Below are 18,748 nucleotides of genomic sequence, written 5' to 3'. Positions count from 1 at the left end.
ATACCACTTCTATGTCTCCTTGAGAAAACACTTAGGGCGATGATGGAAGAGGAGGTGGCCCAGGAGGAGGAGGAGGAGGAGGAGGAAGAGGGGTCATTTTTAGCACTTTCAGGCCAGTCTCTTCGAAGTGACTCAGAGGGAGGTTTTTGGCAACAGCAGAGGCCAGGTACAAATGTGGCCAGCCAGGGCCCACTACTGGAGGACGAGGAGGACGAGGATGAGGAGGAGGTGGAGGAGGATGAGGATGAAGCATGGTCACAGCGGGGTGGCACCCAACGCAGCTCGGGTCCATCACTGGTGCGTGGCTGGGGGGAAAGGCAGGACGATGACGATACGCCTCCCACAGAGGACAGCTTGTCCTTATCCCTGGGCAGCCTGGCACACATGAGCGACTACATGCTGCAGTGCCTGCGCAACGACAGCAGAGTTGCCCACATTTTAACCTGTGCGGACTACTGGGTTGCCACCCTGCTGGATCCACGCTACAAAGACAATGTGCCCACCTTACTTCCTGCACTGGAGCGTGATAGGAAGATGCGCGAGTACAAGCGCACGTTGGTAGACACGCTACTGAGAGCATTCCCAAATGTCACAGGGGAACAAGTGGAAGCCCAAGGCCAAGGCAGAGGAGGAGCAAGAGGTCGCCAAGGCAGCTGTGTCACGGCCAGCTCCTCTGAGGGCAGGGTTAGCATGGCAGAGATGTGGAAAACTTTTGTCAACACGCCACAGCTAACTGCACCACCACCTGATACGCAACGTGTTAGCAGGAGGCAACATTTCACTAACATGGTGGAACAGTACGTGTGCACACCCCTCCACGTACTGACTGATGGTTCGGCCCCATTCAACTTCTGGGTCTCTAAATTGTCCACGTGGCCAGAGCTAGCCTTTTATGCCTTGGAGGTGCTGGCCTGCCCGGCAGCCAGCGTTTTGTCTGAACGTGTATTCAGCACGGCAGGGGGCGTCATTACAGACAAACGCAGCCGCCTGTCTACAGCCAATGTGGACAAGCTGACGTTCATAAAAATGAACCAGGCATGGATCCCACAGGACCTGTCCGTCCCTTGTCCAGATTAGACATTAACTACCTCCCCATAACCATATATTATTGGACTCCAGGGCACTTCCTCATTCAATCCTATTTTTATTTTCATTTTACCATTATATTGCGAGGCTACCCAAAGTTGAATGAACCTCTCCTCTGCCTGTGTGCTAGGCCTAAATATATGCCAATGGACTGTTGCAGTGGTGGGTGACGTGAAGCCTCATTCTCTGCTATGACATGCAGACTGATTCTCTGCTGACATGAAGCCAGATCCTCTGTTACGGGAGCTCTCTCCTCTGCCTGGGTGCTGGGCCTAAATTTATGACAATTGACTGTTGCAGTGGTGGGTGACGTGAAGCCTGATTCTCTGCTATGATATGAAGACTGATTCTCTGCTGACATGAAGCCAGATTCTCTGTTACGGGACCTCTCTCCTCTGCCTGGGTGCTGGGCCTAAATTTATGACAATGGACTGTTGCAGTGGTGGCTGACGTGAAGCCTGATTCTCTGCTATGACATGCAGACTGATTCTCTGCTGTCATGAAGCCAGATTGTCTGTTACGGGACCTCTCTGCTCTGCCTGTGTGCTAGGCCTAAATATATGCCAATGGACTGTTGCAGTGGTGGCTGACGTGAAGCCTCATTCTCTGCTATGACATGCAGACTGATTCTCTGCTGTCATGAAGCCAGATTGTCTGTTACGGGACCTCTCTGCTCTGCCTGTGTGCTAGGCCTAAATATATGCCAATGGACTGTTGCAGTGGTGGGTGACGTGAAGCCTCATTCTCTGCTATGACATGCAGACTGATTCTCTGCTGACATGAAGCCAGATTGTCTGTTACGGGACCTCTCTGCTCTGCCTGTGTGCTAGGCCTAAATATATGCCAATGGACTGTTGCAGTGGTGGGTGACGTGAAGCCTCATTCTCTGCTATGACATGCAGACTGATTCTCTGCTGACATGAAGCCAGATTGTCTGTTACGGGACCTCTCTGCTCTGCCTGTGTGCTAGGCCTAAATATATGCCAATGGACTGTTGCAGTGGTGGGTGACGTGAAGCCTCATTCTCTGCTATGACATGCAGACTGATTCTCTGCTGACATGAAGCCAGATTGTCTGTTACGGGACCTCTCTGCTCTGCCTGTGTGCTAGGCCTAAATATATGCCAATGGACTGTTGCAGTGGTGGGTGACGTGAAGCCTCATTCTCTGCTATGACATGCAGACTGATTCTCTGCTGACATGAAGCCAGATTGTCTGTTACGGGACCTCTCTGCTCTGCCTGTGTGCTAGGCCTAAATATATGCCAATGGACTGTTGCAGTGGTGGGTGACGTGAAGCCTCATTCTCTGCTATGACATGCAGACTGATTCTCTGCTGACATGAAGCCAGATCCTCTGTTACGGGAGCTCTCTCCTCTGCCTGGGTGCTGGGCCTAAATTTATGACAATTGACTGTTGCAGTGGTGGGTGACGTGAAGCCTGATTCTCTGCTATGATATGAAGACTGATTCTCTGCTGACATGAAGCCAGATTGTCTGTTACGGGACCTTTCTCCTCTGCCTGGGTTCTGGGCCTAAATTTATGAAAATTGACTCTTACAGTGGTGGGTGACGTGAAGCCTGATTCTCTGCTATGATATGAAGACTGATTCTCTGCTGACATGAAGCCAGATTCTCTGTTACGGGACCTCTCTCCTCTGCCTGGGTGCTGGGTAGTGTTGAGCGCGAATATTCGAAAAGCAAATTTTTTTCGCGAATATCGCAACTTCGCGATTTCGCGAATATTTCGAATATAGTGCTATATATTCGTAAAAACGAATATTCGTTTTTTGTTTCCCCCCCCCCCCCCACAAAATTACAGTACACATATAATTGATTGTTTCCCAAAGGTCCAACAGCTCAGATCTTACTCACATTGCCTAGAAAGTGATTGAGGCGCGAATCTTCGTAAGGCGATTTTATTAGCGCACATGCGAATATCGGCACGTCCCAGAACAGAGGCAAAGGGCTTTGCATTCATACATTAGTGAATTGAGTTGCGAATCTTCGTAAGGCGATTTTATTAGCGCACATGCGAATATCTACACTTGTCCCAGAACAGAGGCAAAGGGCTTTGCATTCATACATTAGTGATTGAATTGAGCTGCGAATCTTCGTAAGGCGATTTTATTAACGCAAATGCAAATATCTACACTTGTCCCCAGAACAGAGAGGCAAAGGCCTGTGCATTCATATAGTATAGCACCATATTCGCGAATACGTAGAACTTCGTAAAAGTCGATTTACGAATATTCGTATTTTTTATTTTACTTTCCACCTTACAGATTACATTGATCTGTACTCTGTCAACTACTGTCATCACCCCCCACTGTATCTCGATTGATTCCCAAAAGTCTCACATTCCCTAGAAAGTGATTGAGGTGCGAATCTTCGTAAGGCGATTTTATTAGCGCACATGCGAATATCTACACTTGTCCCAGAACAGAGGCAAAGGGCATTGCATTCATACATTAGTGATTGAATTGAGTTGCGAATCTTCGTAAGGCGATTTCATTAGCGCACATGTGAATTTTGCATAGCATATGTATTATGCGATAATTCGAATTATCGCATATGCGAAATAATAACGAATTTGAATAATCGCGAATATTTTACGAATATTCTTTCGAATATTCACAAAATTTCGCGAATTCGAATATGGGACATGCCGCTCAACACTAGTGCTGGGCCTAAATTTATGACAATGGACTGTTGCAGTGGTGGGTGACGTGAAGCCTGATTCTCTGCTATGACATGCAGACTGATTCTCTGCTGACATGAAGCCAGATTGTCTGTTACGGGACCTCTCTCCTCTGCCTGGGTGCTGGGCCTAAATATATGCCAATGGACTGTTGCAGTGGTGGCTGACGTGAAGCCTCATTCTCTGCTATGACATGCAGACTAATTCTCTGCTGACATGAAGACAGATTCTCTGTTATGGGACCTCTCTCCTCTGCCTGGGTGCCGGGGCCTAAATATCTGAGAATGGACTGTTCCAGTGGTGGCTGACGTGAAGCCTCATTCTCTGCTATGACATGCAGACTAATTCTCTGCTGACATGAAGACAGATTCTCTGTTACGGGACCTCCCTCCTCTGCCTGGGTGCTGGGCCTAAATATATGCCAATGGACTGTTGCAGTGGTGGCTGACGTGAAGCCTCATTCTCTGCTATGACATGCAGACTAATTCTCTGCTGACATGAAGACAGATTCTCTGTTACGGGACCTCCCTCCTCTGCCTGGGTGCTGGGCCTAAATATATGCCAATGGACTGTTGCAGTGGTGGCTGACGTGAAGCCTCATTCTCTGCTATGACATGCAGACTGATTCTCTGCTGACATGAAGCCAGATTCTCTGTTACGGGACCTCTCTCCTCTGCCTGTGTGTGTGCTGGGCCTAAATATATGCCAATGGACTGTTGCAGTGGTGGCTGACGTGAAGCCTCATTCTCTGCTATGACATGCAGACTGATTCTCTGCTGACATGAAGCCAGATTCTCTGTTACGGGACCTCTCTCCTCTGCCTGTGTGTGTGCTGGGCCTAAATATATGCCAATGGACTGTTGCAGTGGTGGCTGACGTGAAGCCTCATTCTCTGCTATGACATGCAGACTAATTCTCTGCTGACATGAAGACAGATTCTCTGTTACGGGACCTCCCTCCTCTGCCTGGGTGCTGGGCCTAAATATATGCCAATGGACTGTTGCAGTGGTGGCTGACGTGAAGCCTCATTCTCTGCTATGACATGCAGACTGATTCTCTGCTGACATGAAGCCAGATTCTCTGTTACGGGACCTCTCTCCTCTGCCTGTGTGTGTGCTGGGCCTAAATATATGCCAATGGACTGTTGCAGTGGTGGCTGACGTGAAGCCTCATTCTCTGCTATGACATGCAGACTGATTCTCTGCTGACATGAAGCCAGATTCTCTGTTACGGGACCTCTCTCCTCTGCCTGTGTGTGTGCTGGGCCTAAATATATGCCAATGGACTGTTGCAGTGGTGGCTGACGTGAAGCCTCATTCTCTGCTATGACATGCAGACTAATTCTCTGCTGACATGAAGACAGATTCTCTGTTACGGGACCTCCCTCCTCTGCCTGGGTGCTGGGCCTAAATATATGCCAATGGACTGTTGCAGTGGTGGCTGACGTGAAGCCTCATTCTCTGCTATGACATGCAGACTGATTCTCTGCTGACATGAAGCCAGATTCTCTGTTACGGGACCTCTCTCCTCTGCCTGTGTGTGTGCTGGGCCTAAATATATGCCAATGGACTGTTGCAGTGGTGGCTGACGTGAAGCCTCATTCTCTGCTATGACATGCAGACTGATTCTCTGCTGACATGAAGCCAGATTCTCTGTTACGGGACCTCTCTCCTCTGCCTGTGTGTGTGCTGGGCCTAAATATATGCCAATGGACTGTTGCAGTGGTGGCTGACGTGAAGCCTCATTCTCTGCTATGACATGCAGACTAATTCTCTGCTGACATGAAGACAGATTCTCTGTTACGGGACCTCCCTCCTCTGCCTGGGTGCTGGGCCTAAATATATGCCAATGGACTGTTGCAGTGGTGGCTGACGTGAAGCCTCATTCTCTGCTATGACATGCAGACTAATTCTCTGCTGACATGAAGACAGATTCTCTGTTACGGGACCTCTCTCCTCTGCCTGGGTGCCGGGGCCTAAATATCTGAGAATGGACTGTTCCAGTGGTGGGTGACGGGAAGCCAGATTCTCTGCTATGGAACCTCTCTCCAATTGATTTTGGTTAATTTTTATTTATTTAATTTTTATTTTAATTCATTTCCCTATCCACATTTGTTTGCAGGGGATTTACCTACATGTTGCTGCCTTTTGCAGCCCTCTAGCTCTTTCCTGGGCTGTTTTACAGCCTTTTTAGTGCCGAAAAGTTCGGGTCCCCATTGACTTCAATGGGGTTCGGGTTCGGGACGAAGTTCGGATCGGGTTCGGATCCCGAACCCGAACATTTCCGGGATGTTCGGCCGAACTTCTCGAACCCGAACATCCAGGTGTTCGCTCAACTCTAATCCTAACCCCCTGCTATCCTTGTTCTCCCCTATGCAAACCTCAACCAGTACGGGCGAGTGGTCCGAAACTGTTCTTACCCCATATCGTATCTTCCGGATATTACGCAAGTTGCTCTCATTAGTAAATGCTAAATCAATCCTAGACATTGCTCTACCACCCCGGCTAACACAAGAGTATACTCTCTTTCCTCCGCCAAGATGTTCCCATATATCCACCACTCCAACCTCCGAGCAAAACTGTGGCAGCGGTGAATTACATGAGTTCCTCCCTCGATCTACGTCTAATGTAAACCTATCTCTGTTGGGGTCCATAACCGCATTAAAGTCCCCCATCAGGACTAGCCGGCATTCTGGCCTCCTTTCAGAGAAAAGCATCAGCTGAGTCAATGGGTACATTGAAAAAGGCGGAGGTATATAGAAAAAGGCAAGAATATAACTATGTCCATGCAGCTTACCGTACAGAAAGATGAATCTGCCCTGATCATCTATGTAGGATTCTATAAGAATAAAATCTACAGAATTATGAATCAGAACTGAAACGCCCCTAGAGGAACTGCTAAAGGTGGAATGGTAGGATTGAGAATACCATCCCGTTGTCAAACGGGACACAGTTTCTTTAGTAAGGTGAGTTTCTACTATGCAGATAATTGCTGGAAGGTATCTTTTTAATGCGTCCATAATAGCTTGCCTTTTGACTCTTTCCCCGAGCCCTCTAACATTCCAAGTTACAATTCTAGTGGCCATCCTTCACTGCTACGGAAACAGACACGGGACAAACAAAGGGAAAAAAAAAAAAGAAAAAAAAAAAAAAAAAAAAAGACACCCCTACCTGCAAGGTGGGTTCCCTTTCCCCCCTCCCCTTTCCCCCCTCCCCTTTCCCCCCCATCCCCCCTCTCTATTGATCCGCCCGATCAGCGAACCTCTAACCTCAAGCCAATCTCCCCCTCCCCCGCTCCATCCCCCCCCCAACATTTCAATCATAATAGAGCCCGATTTCAAATATCCCCTTGCTCCATCCAGTCCAGCGCTTGCTGTGGTGATTCAAAAAAAAGAGAAGTCCCATTATGGATCACTCTTAGTTTCGCTGGATACTGTAAGGAATATTTAATCCCCTTTGACGCCAGGCGTTTCTTTACCTCTATGAAGTTTCTTCTTTTTTCCTGAGTCTGCCGAGCAAAGTCAGGAAAAAAGAGCAACCTAGTGCCCTGGTACTCAACAGGAGTACATTCTCTTGCTCTTTTCAGTATCATATCTCTATCCATGGATGATAATACTTTCATTAAGATTGCTCGCGGCGGCCTCCCTGGAATAGGTTTCCCTCCTGGGATACGATGGGCTCTTTCTATCTGAAACATGGAAGAAAAATAGTCACTGCCTAAGGCTACTTTCACACTAGCGTTCGGGTTTCCGTTCGTGAGCTCCGTTTGAAGGAGCTCACGAGCGGACCCGAACGCAGCCGTCCAGCCCTGATGCAGTCTGAATGGAGGCGGATCCGCTCAGACTGCATCAGTCTGGCGGCGTTCAGCCTCCGCTCCGCTCGCCTCCGCACGGACAGGCGGACAGCTGAACGCTGCTTGCAGCGTTCGGGTGTCCGCCTGGCCGTTCGGAGGCGTGCGGATCCGTGCGGATCCGTCCAGACATTCAATGTAAGTCAATGGGGACCGATCCGTTTGAAGATGCCACAATGTGGCTCAATCTTCAAGCGGATCCGTCCCCCATTGACTTTACATTGAAAGTCTGGACGGATCCGTACGAGGCTATTTTCACACTTAGCTGTTATATGCTAATATAATGCAGACGGATCCGTTCTGAACGGAGCCTCCGTCTGCATTATTATGAGCGGATCCGTTCAGAACGGATCCGCCCGAACGCTAGTGTGAAAGTAGCCTAAGTTGTGCAAGACCACATCTTTAAGTTGTTCCTCTAAGTATCGGCCTTCCACTCCTTCTGGGAAACCAATTATGCGGACGTTGTTTCGCCTTGACCTATTTTCGAAGTCCTCTAGCTTATTTTGTAGTGCTTGATTTTCTGAGGCAAGAGACAAAGTTTTGGATTTTAGCATGTTAATATCGGTTTGCAAAGAGTCCACTATTTTTTCCACATTAACGACTCGCTCGCGGATCTTTACCAAATTCTCTCTTATTGCGGAAATGTCGCTCTGTACCGTCCCTAGTTGGATAGACATCTCCTGCACTAGAGTGCCATTGTGCTCTACAGCCGAGAGAATTTTATCCAGAACGGATAAACCCGTTTTAATATTAACTTTAAATTCTGGAAAGCTATATAAAAAAAAAGCTAAGTCTAAAAAGTTTTAAAAAAATGCAAAGCCTGCTCTAATCGTACAGCCATATACTAGAGGATAGGTGAAACCATGTGCTAGAATGAGAATCCTACACTGCTGTCTATCCCCATTACGGTACCTTTGGTTCTTTATCGTGTCTTTTTCTCTTTACTTTTGCTTAGGGATATTTGGGGCCCACCTGCAGCACCAACATGTGCACTTCATTTGCTTGCTATTTTGGTGGATCTTGTGTCCTGGGAATGGATGGGAAACCACAATGTAATTGTTCCCATGGTTTTACTGGACCCCAATGCCAACAGTATGTTGGACCGCCAACCTCCTCACCTTCCCAGGGTCCTTGGAAACAATGTCCACATGTAGATTGTCGGAGAACATTCCGAAATGGAATCTGTGACAAACAGTGTAACAATAAGGGGTGCCTATATGATGGCTTCGACTGTAACACTACAGGAACCTGCAAGTAAGTCATCAATTAATAAGGGCCTGATAAAACAAAAAAGCCATACACTTATCTTATAGCTTTCTTTCTATGCTTGTTGACTGTCTGGATCATGGATATCCTTCTCCCGATCTGTTGCTATGTTTAGGAGCAAAATTCTAATATAATATACATAGAAATGTGTGTTGTGATGTCCTAAAGAGTTGTGCTTCCCACTTCTTCTGATCTTCCTTCTCTTAAAAGGGTTTTCCAAGATTTTTTAACTGATGACCTATCCTCTGGATAGGTCATCGGTATCTGATCGGTGGGGGTCTGATACCCTGGACCTTGCAGATCGGCTATTTGAGAAGGGACCAACGCTCCTGTGAACGCTGTGGCCTTCTCCATGCTTACCAAGCACAGCGCCTTACATTATATAGTGCCTGTGCTTGGTATGGTACTCTATGGGGCTGAGTTGCACCTCGGCCATGTTACCAATAAATGTGACAACACTTGGCCTAGGAAAAGCTCAGAGAAGTGTTCGTCGCTCACAGCAGTGCCGGTATTTTCTCAAACAGCTAATCAGCGTGGGTCCTGGGTGTTGGACCCTCACGAATCAGATACTGACGACCTATCCTGAGAATAGGTCATCAGTATAAAACTTCCAGAAAATCTTTTTAATTCCTCTTTTCCATATTTCCACAGTCTTCTCTATGACAAGTACTGCCTTGATCATTTCTCCAATGGTCACTGTGAGAAAGGATGCGATAATGCGGAGTGTGGCTGGGATGGAGGTGACTGCTCAGGACACGAGAACCCTGGAGGAATTGTGATCTTGCTGCTGAGTTACAATGCCTCTGTACTCCACCGCCATGATGTCATTAAACTAGTGCGCTTTCTGTCCATGCACCTTCATGCAAGGTTACGTCTAGCAAAAGACAATGATGGAGATAAGTTGTTCAGGTTTTCCAAAGAGAATGATCCTCAAGATTTGGCTTCAGAGAAGTTGGAAAGGTGGAAGTATGAAATAGCTACAAATAGAAGGGAGGATCATGGTGGAAAAGAGACTATTGGGTAAGTCAGATGACAAGAAACTAACCAGAAGATGGAGAGCAAAACCAAATAATTTGCGTCTAATGCCCTCTGCTCCCCAGGTGTGTCCTGCACATCGAGATACTTGGCTCCAGCTGTCCATTCTCTTCATGTATTGACACCTCTGAAGAGGCAGCACATTTCTTGGAAGCTCTGAATGAGACAGAGCAGCAATATAATTTTCTGGAAGTGCGTCATATTAATTCAAGTAAGTACATACCAGGCGATAATTTAGAAACTAGTACACACAATATTTGTTGATAACCGTGCAGTGCTCCAGGTAACTATTGGGATGCGTGTATCTTCGGTACAATACAGAATTCATTAGCTGAGAAACTGAATGTAAATCTGTCAAAAGTATTAGCCCCCAATCTGAAACTGCTAAGGCCACTAGCGAAACTTTGCCATATGATCAATGATGCATTCAATGGACTTCTCAGTCCAATGTGATATCGTTTGTGTAATAATTCTACCCGATATCTTTTGCTCTCTGTCCTAACTCTATGTTGCTTTTACGTGTTTTGCATCAGATACACCCTCTCCCCCTAGTCCTCAAATCCCAGTTCATCAGGCACCCTGGTTTTTGCCAGTAAGTGTTGTCTTTGGAATGGCTGTTGTAGCTGTGGTAATCATTGGGGTGAAAGTCAGCAGAAAGCGTCAGCATGGAACCCTATGGCTACCGTCTGGCTTCAACCGCCATCGAGCGCAAGAGGGGAATAGGAGGCGAGAACCCGTTGGAGAAGATTCTGTTCGTCTTAAGTAAGTATATTTTCTGAATGTATAATGATGGTAAGAAACACTCCACCTCTATCAGGAGAGAAAGAAGCTCACTACTGCGGCACCCAGCGCAGAAACATGGATATACGTGTGGTTGTGGTGTTCATTGGCCCCATCATTAGGCTGTTAGGTGGGGGTAGTGGTGGTGGGAACCCACTTATCATTAGCAATACATCTTGTTTTCCTGGAAAACTCCTTCCCTACCATTCTTCCTTCTCTCAGTGCATATTAGAGAACCTTGCAAAGCTGGCCCTTAGACATAAAAACTTGGCTCTATCTCAACGACAGTAGTTTTCTTTCTTTTAAATTATATCAGGAAAGGGAAGTATTTCACACAATCAGAATTATTTTTTAAAATGATGATTGTAGTATTTACCACTAAAGCTAAATTAGTTAAAAATATTTCTCTCCTTTCCTCTAATAGCATGCAGCTATAACTGCAGCTTCATCCCCCTCCTCCCAATCTATTACTTATTTTATTAGTACAGATCGAATTTATTAAAATAAAGTTTTCTGAACTTAAAAATTCTTCATTACGATGCTTTATTTCCCCATTTTAATTCTCTATTTTAGACCACTAAAACATGACTCTGGTTATGATGATTCAGGCCCAGAAGAAGGAATTGTTCCACCTAAATCTAGAAGACTAAAGGTATGAGAATAATTCCTTAATTTCTTCCAGGCTCAGCCCTTCTTCTCTTCACAAGAACTCACCTTCTCTATCTTGATCCTCCAGCTTAATACAGACCCGACCATTCTTGATCATCGACAGTGGAGTCAGCAACATATTGATGCTGGAGTTCGTTTCCCTCAGTGCATTGCTTTAACTCCACCCCAGGAGGACCCTGATAGCAGAGACATTGACGTGAGAGGTCCAGGTGTGTTGAGGTGTTTTGTTTGCTTTCCCAAAGCTCATCTATCCAATCATCATCACCCTCAACATGTTAGCTGTAGATACCAGGTGCTCCTATGTTTTTCCATTGTTAACAGTAATTATTAGTAATTTGCTAAAAATGTTTTCCTTTATTCCAATATAGATGGAGTGACTCCACTTATGTCAGCCATCTGTGCGGGAGGAGGTCTAGAACCTGTTGGAGGTGGTGTGGATCCACCAGAAGTTGAAAGCTCAGCAAGTGTAATTGCAGATCTGATTGGCCAGGGAGCCAGTCTTAATGCACAAATTGATTCTACTGGAGAGACAGCTCTTCATCTAGCTGCTCGTTTTTCCAGACAAGATGCCATTAAGTGTATGTTGGATGCAGGAGCTGATACTAATGTCCAGGACAGGCTGGGAAGGACACCAATTCATACAGCTATTGCTGCTGATGCTCTGGGGGTTTTCCAGGTACCTTAATGTAATTGATCACAGATTGTAGACATTCAGTCATGGTCAATCAGATTGTTTCATAACCAGAGCTAATAATTTCATCCTTTTCTTCCTCTGCAAGACCCTCTTGAGATGCCGTCAGACAGATATTGATGCTCGAATGCATGATGGTTGCACTCCTCTAATATTGGCCTCTCGCCTTCCTGTACAAAATATGGTGGAAGAACTTGTTGCATGTGGTGCAGATATAGGAGCAACTGATAACAGAGGTATGTTTTCACACATTCATGTTATTTGCATGGCCTTGGATAATATAGACTTAAGGTAATTCTCCACCTTTGAAAACCTTTTGAGCAGCCCCTCCTCCCTGCCGGACCTGTGGAGGGAAGTGGGAACCATACTTACTTCCTCCCCATAGGAACCAGAGCATGGTTGACCAAAGGAGCTAGAAACCAAGCGGCAGGTAGTAGGCAAATATGCTTCTCTCGACAGGTCTGGCAAGGAGGGGGGCCGAGCATGCATGAGTTCTGAGTGGAGAGAAAGGAGAAAGCTGCTGCCAGACACCTCTGGCAGGGACCTATCCTCATCTATTTTTGCTTTCTTTCTGCCCTTTTGATAGGTAAATCTGCCCTGCACTGGGCTGCTGCAGTCAATAATGTCCCTGCAATGAAGACGCTTTTGACGAATGGCGCAAACAAAGACCTTCAAGACAAAAGGGTAAAAAAGACAAACGTAAAAGGGTTTTATGATTTCACTCATGTTCTGTAAATAGAATTATATTTGACGTTATGTAAAGGCTGGATCTGTACTTGGTGGCCCATAAAAAAAAAAAATGTCATACAAAATTAGGTAAATGGGTGTTATTGCATGTCTACTTCTACTTCTAAAATTGCAATTTTTTTTTCAATATGATAAAATAGGATCAAACAGCGCTATTCCTTGCTGCACGTGAAGGAAGTTATGAAGCTGTTCGACTGCTCCTTGAACACCAGGCAGATCGTGACCTATCGGATCACGTAGGTCATCAGCCTCGACATGCAGCTAGAGATCGTGGCCATAGGGATATCTTACGACTTCTTGAGGAAAGCAGCCAATTTCTGAATAGGGGCACACCTGCTGTCCCAAACACTGGAGCTCCTCAGCTAAAAAAGACCCCCCGACCTCGAGCCAAGGAACTTGTCAAACCTCCTCCTTTGCCTCACATAGACCTCAGTAGTTCTTGTTATCACAGTGCTCCGCCTGGTTCTGCTCCACCTTATTTGCAAGGAACGCAATCGGAAACCAGCTGCTGCCAATCACATCTTGCAATGGCAAACTATGGAGGAAATTGTCCACCCTATCCCCGAAGTGGCTCCTTTTCATCTGGGGTTACTCAGTGTCAGTGGGGAGGTCATAGAGGCTGGAAGGTTCATTTTTGTCCGACAGGTTGTACAGTGCCAGAAGCTTCATATTCAGGTGGAGGACAGCAGATGTCTCCTCATGCCCACTGGCTACCAGAAGCTCACTATCCCAAATCACCAAACTGCCAAAACAATGTGTCCAACTATTGTTCTACTCCAGCTATGGATCATCCACCTAAAAAAGACGTATCTAGTCCTCATACCGACCAGATTGGGCATAATGTATACTTGACCCCTCCATCATCACAGTATGGTTACCCTTCTCCTGCCAGCCCAGAGGAAACTCAGTCTACACAAAAGACGTGTATGCATCACCATCCTTTCCTTACTCCCTCACCCGAGTCCAGAAACCCCTGGGGTATTGCATCACCATAACTTCATTAAATGTCTTTAATCATTGATCTGGTATTCAGGTCAATAGAAGAAGGGATAATCCCACAAGCACTTGATGGATAAAGGGCATCTTTATACGCTCATTGCCATTGTGCCAAAACATCTCATTTCTTGTTAAGAACTAATTTTTTTCTTAGAGATTACGTAAAAATTTGAGCCAAGACTTGTCTTTTGAGATGAATGGGATCAAAACAAGTGTTTCACGACTTTAATCAAGGGTGAACATACCACAGACCATGTGGCTGCTATGGCACGCTTTGAATAGGGGGTATTCACCGTATTCACTTTGCTACTGGGTATCCAAGATTGGTGGAGGACTCTCTTCTTCAGAAGAATTGCAATGTTCACAACAAAGTAGGAAATTAGCCAAAGGTCATGGAAATCGAGTAAAGAGTGAAACAAACATCAGACCCTTCTGTCTTGGGTGGCAAACATCATAATGGGGCCCTGTTATGGAGCACCCTTTCTTTTGTGTACTTCACTGGGCTTGATCTCATATATCTTGTGATGAAATGTATACATCTTCCAATTTTGAGGACAATTCTGGTATAACCTGCACAATTGATTGTCTCCATGTCTCATCTCCTGTTTGATTTCATTCCACATGACTACCCTTCAGTATAATACATTGTGACTAAAGGAGATTCATATATTTATCTTCTGTAGCTTGAAATAAGAAAATTGTGCTAAATAAATACCCTTAAAGAAGTTGTCCAGAATTTTAAAAGTAATGGCCTATCCTCATAACAGGCCATCAATATGTCCGACACCTGGCACCCCTTCTGATCAGTAGTTCTGCAGTAGCTTCAGCACTGAATCTACACCGCTCCATCAACTGTGTAGTGGACAGAACTGGTAACTGCAGCACTGCTCCCATTGAAGAGCCGTGTAGTTGTTGCACCAACTTTCAGTGCTGAAGTTACTCTGAAACAGCTGACCGGGGGACAGGGGATGGTCAGTGGACCATCGTTGATCACTTTCAAAATCATGGACAAGCCCTCTAAGAGATACCTATGATTACAAAAAATTCCATTTCCCTCTTAGATAGCTGTAGATGTATAAAGTTGGCCACACACTTAAGCTGTCCATGCGGAACATGCTGCCACCCATTTGTCGGTGGCTTAATTCTTGCAGAAATAACGGATGGGGTATTTTGAAATCCAACATGCCTGGTCCATTTTTTACGCAACATCTGGGAAGAGTTAGGAGGCTCTCACACACCTTAGATAGTTGACTGATCCTTCCAAAATCAAGGGATTTGGACAACCTTTGTCTAATATGTACGGCCAATTTTTCCCGTAGTGTACCCTTTTTTTCCACTCCAAACTTTGAGTGGGCAGCCTCTTCCAGTTGTTAGTGTTCTGAGCCAGGCAGAGCTCTCTCCCCAGCTGCTGCTCCTCTCCTTCATCCAGTTTCTTTGAAAAGCCGAGAAACGGAAACTGCATCTCCCTCCTTCCTGTGTACAGGATACCAAATATTTCCAAGAGTCATTAAAAAAGTGGAATCGCAGCATGCTGGAAGGTGAGAAATAAACCACTTTGCCATAATAAAATAAATTCACATTGGCTTGTGCAAGGAACAATGGGTATTTTTTACCATTCACGGCACATTGTGTCTGGTGACAATACATTCATTCGAACTAAGGAGCACAAGGAACAGTGACTGTAATCACAGACCATGTGCACAGCACTTAGAAACAAGCCTCTTGCACTTTTTCTTACAGGCAGCCATTTGTTAAATACCTGTTATTTCAGTCATTATGTGTATTTTTTATTAAAAACCATGGAAATTATGTTTTTATGCTGTGTTATTATTCGCTGGTAACCCTAACCATTCCCATATCTCTGTGCCTCCAAATTTAGGCCCAAGGATAAGGAATTATTTTTTTCTGTTGGATTATATAGCTATCCTCCTTTTAAAGCATAAGGTCTCTTTAAAGAGTGCCATATCGAGACTCTATACAACGGCACGTGGATTGTTGTGGCTCTATATTATTTGCAGTACACACTCTTACCCTTACAATCAACCGATCTGCTAAGCCTGGCCATACACATTAGATATCGAATAGCTAACCATTCAATCAACAGCTAGCCCTCCTGACTATTGTTGAGCAAATTGGGTTCAGATTGCTGTATTTGAACCCGATTAGTTAAAAAAAATTGTTAACAATATTGCCTCCGTCCTACCGTAAAATGTATGGGCTCCGCTGGGGTCCTTGCGAACTTGCGGCAAATATCGAAAGACTTGCTTCATCTCACGTTGATGACGTGACACTTTTTTTATTTTCACAAATTACAGTGTCAAAATCCGAAGCTAAACTCTGCTTCGTTAATGGGGCATGTGCGCTTCTCTTCTCTCTTTCTGCGAGCAATATTGGTACATGGTGTCCTAAAACATAACTGCGCCCAGGAAATAATAATAATTTAAACCTAATGTCCCTCAAGAATAATGGTTCTAAGCTGATATTGTGCAAGGGTGCCCACCACAGTAATAGTGCTGTTACTTTTTGATCACATTTTATTACATTCTTTTGGGGTAAGAGAAGTGATGAAAAAATGGCAAATCGGCCAGTTTGACCCTTTGTTCCATTACGCCAAAAAAAAAACACATTACAGCTTCAATGCCCTGGGTCTCTTCAGAGAGACCCAGTGCATTGAAATCAATTACCGGCATAGTCATTGGCCGCAGAGGATGCCAGTAAGAAGCCCGAAGGTGCGGCATCTAAAGGTTTTTCACCCTTTAGATGTCGTGATCTCACTTGATCATGGCATCTAAAAGCTTTAATGACTACAATCGGCATCCTTGCCAGTGGCAATCATTAGCTGCATGTGCGAGCGGGCGCCATGTTTGCACTTTGCTCCAGCGCCATACATGTACAGCACTGGTCGCGAAGGAGTTAACCGTGCACCAAATAGTAATAATGTCCCTGAGTGCCCATACTAGTAATCATGTTCTCCATAGTCCCCCAGTAGTAATAATTCTACTTATATTGTGTGCCAGTACAAAAATCCCCCTTATAATGTGTGCCTTGTGGGGTTTCTCTCTGGTAGACAGGATTAGCGGACGCAGTATAGAGGCAACAACAAGTTCTTTGGATCAAACAGTTCAGTGTTTTATTGACACTTTAGGCAACTGACAAAACAAGCGGTCGCAATCAAACAAAAAGTCACCTTGCGGTGTTGGTGGTAATTCACACCATGCGGCAATTCTGCCTCAAAGAGTCCTTGCTGATAGCAGCACCAACCTGTTTTCACGCCAAACAGGTAGCAAGCCTTCATCCAGACACAAGGCTCCCAGATCCCAATACAGAGACCTGGCTTCTGAGCCCAGCTGCCTATTTAAGGACAGCAGGTGCTGCTAAAACCCGGACCGGCACTTAAAATCCGGTCCGGTATTTGGCCTCACCTGGCTGTACATCAGCCCTGCAGCACATGCTGGGAGGAAAATACCAGTTTTCCCAGACCAAACCTCTCACTGTGTCACAGCCTGTACAAAAATGCCCCCTTATAATGAGTTCAAATATAAAAAATACCCCCTTATAATGAGTTCAAATATAAAAAATACCCCCTTATAATAAGTGCCAATACAAAAAATACCCCCTTACATTGTAAATCAGTACAAAAAATACCCCTTTATAGTGTGCGCTAGTACAAAAAATACCCCCTTATAATTTGTGCCAGTACAAAAATACCCCATTATAGTGTAAGTTAGTACAAAAAATTTCCCCTTGTAATGTGTGCCAATACAAAAAAAAATTACAATGTGCACCAGTACAAAAAATTCCCCTTATAAGTACAAAAAAGATATCCCTTTATAGTGTGCAGAAGCAGAAAAATACCCCCTTATAATGCATGCTAGTATACAAAATACCACCTTATAGTGTGCAAACACAAAAAATACCCCCTTAAAATGTGTGTCAGTACAAAAAATGTCCCCTTCTGTGTGTCAGTACAAATAAATGGTGTTTTCTCAGCTGCACACTGCCCAGCTCAGGCGGCATGAGGACGATTACATCATTGTGCTGCCCTCTCAAAGGCTACAGGCGCGAGGCCTGTAGGCTATCAGAGGGAAAGGTGGGGCAGGGGGGCATCACTTCCTTGCCCCGCTGCAGCACACATGAGGATGGCAATACGTTATTAGTGGTGCACCAATGGCAAGGAGGGCCCTATGGGCCCCCCTGGTTTGGGGCCCGGTCTTAGTTTAGATTGCTGAGACCCCTATAGCTAATCCCCTGCTGCTATTACAGAGGGGGCTAACTTATGTATGGAGGGGATGTTGGTTGAAGATCACCCATATTCTATGCCTGTCATCCCTATGGACATAGCAGAGACGCAGTATCCCACGTATGAGACACAGTGGAGAGCTGGTACAAACAGCAGCTCTCCCTCTGGAGAATCCGGCTCATCTCAGCTGTACGTCAACGGACCATTGCTTTCAATGAGGAGTTACAGCTGAACCAGGAAACGCCAGCAACGAACATCTTGCAATCTGCTCTTCATTGGTGTTTTGTTGTAAAGGATTTGCCCAAACAGGACAATCTGTATGAGGGTATATTCAACATTCACTCACTGCAAAAACTGTTAAAACTTGGTTATACTGTAATTCTGCCTTAAATGGCAGTGGAGTGGAAAGTATGGCAACCCAATGACAGCTACAGGAGGTGGTCCACCACTTACGTTGCGTGTAAGACTCTTAAGGTGTTATAAAACCACACGCTGTCACATCTAGATCTCAGTGGATGTACAAATCTGAAAATCTGATTACTCGTGCAGTACAGTTCAATACTACAGTAATCAGATTTTTCAGTAAAACTATATACAGTGGATATAAAAAGTCTACACACCCCTGTTAAAATGTCAGGTTTCTCTGCTGTAAAAAAATGAGACAAAGATAAATCATTCAGAACTTTTTCCA

General features: G+C 45.3%; 1 protein-coding gene across 1 annotated transcript in view; it reads left to right on the top strand.

Moving 5' to 3' along the window:
* NOTCH4 (notch receptor 4) overlaps nucleotides 1-15,626 on the top strand; it is a 75,992-nt gene extending 60,366 nt beyond the window's left edge. Inside the window, exons 23-32 of the mRNA XM_044305390.1 lie at nucleotides 8,589-8,887; nucleotides 9,551-9,919; nucleotides 10,000-10,145; nucleotides 10,468-10,696; nucleotides 11,288-11,366; nucleotides 11,451-11,592; nucleotides 11,752-12,059; nucleotides 12,163-12,310; nucleotides 12,661-12,758; nucleotides 12,962-15,626. Of these exons, the coding sequence (XP_044161325.1) occupies nucleotides 8,589-8,887; nucleotides 9,551-9,919; nucleotides 10,000-10,145; nucleotides 10,468-10,696; nucleotides 11,288-11,366; nucleotides 11,451-11,592; nucleotides 11,752-12,059; nucleotides 12,163-12,310; nucleotides 12,661-12,758; nucleotides 12,962-13,816 (2,673 nt within the window). The 3' untranslated portion in view covers nucleotides 13,817-15,626. The remainder of the gene's footprint in view (nucleotides 1-8,588; nucleotides 8,888-9,550; nucleotides 9,920-9,999; nucleotides 10,146-10,467; nucleotides 10,697-11,287; nucleotides 11,367-11,450; nucleotides 11,593-11,751; nucleotides 12,060-12,162; nucleotides 12,311-12,660; nucleotides 12,759-12,961) is intronic.
* The last annotated feature ends 3,122 nt before the right edge of the window (nucleotides 15,627-18,748 follow it).

The sequence above is a fragment of the Bufo gargarizans genome, chromosome 9, assembly GCF_014858855.1.
Source record: "Bufo gargarizans isolate SCDJY-AF-19 chromosome 9, ASM1485885v1, whole genome shotgun sequence".
NCBI lineage: Eukaryota > Metazoa > Chordata > Amphibia > Anura > Bufonidae > Bufo > Bufo gargarizans.
This window is presented reverse-complemented; position numbering and strand designations above follow the sequence as displayed.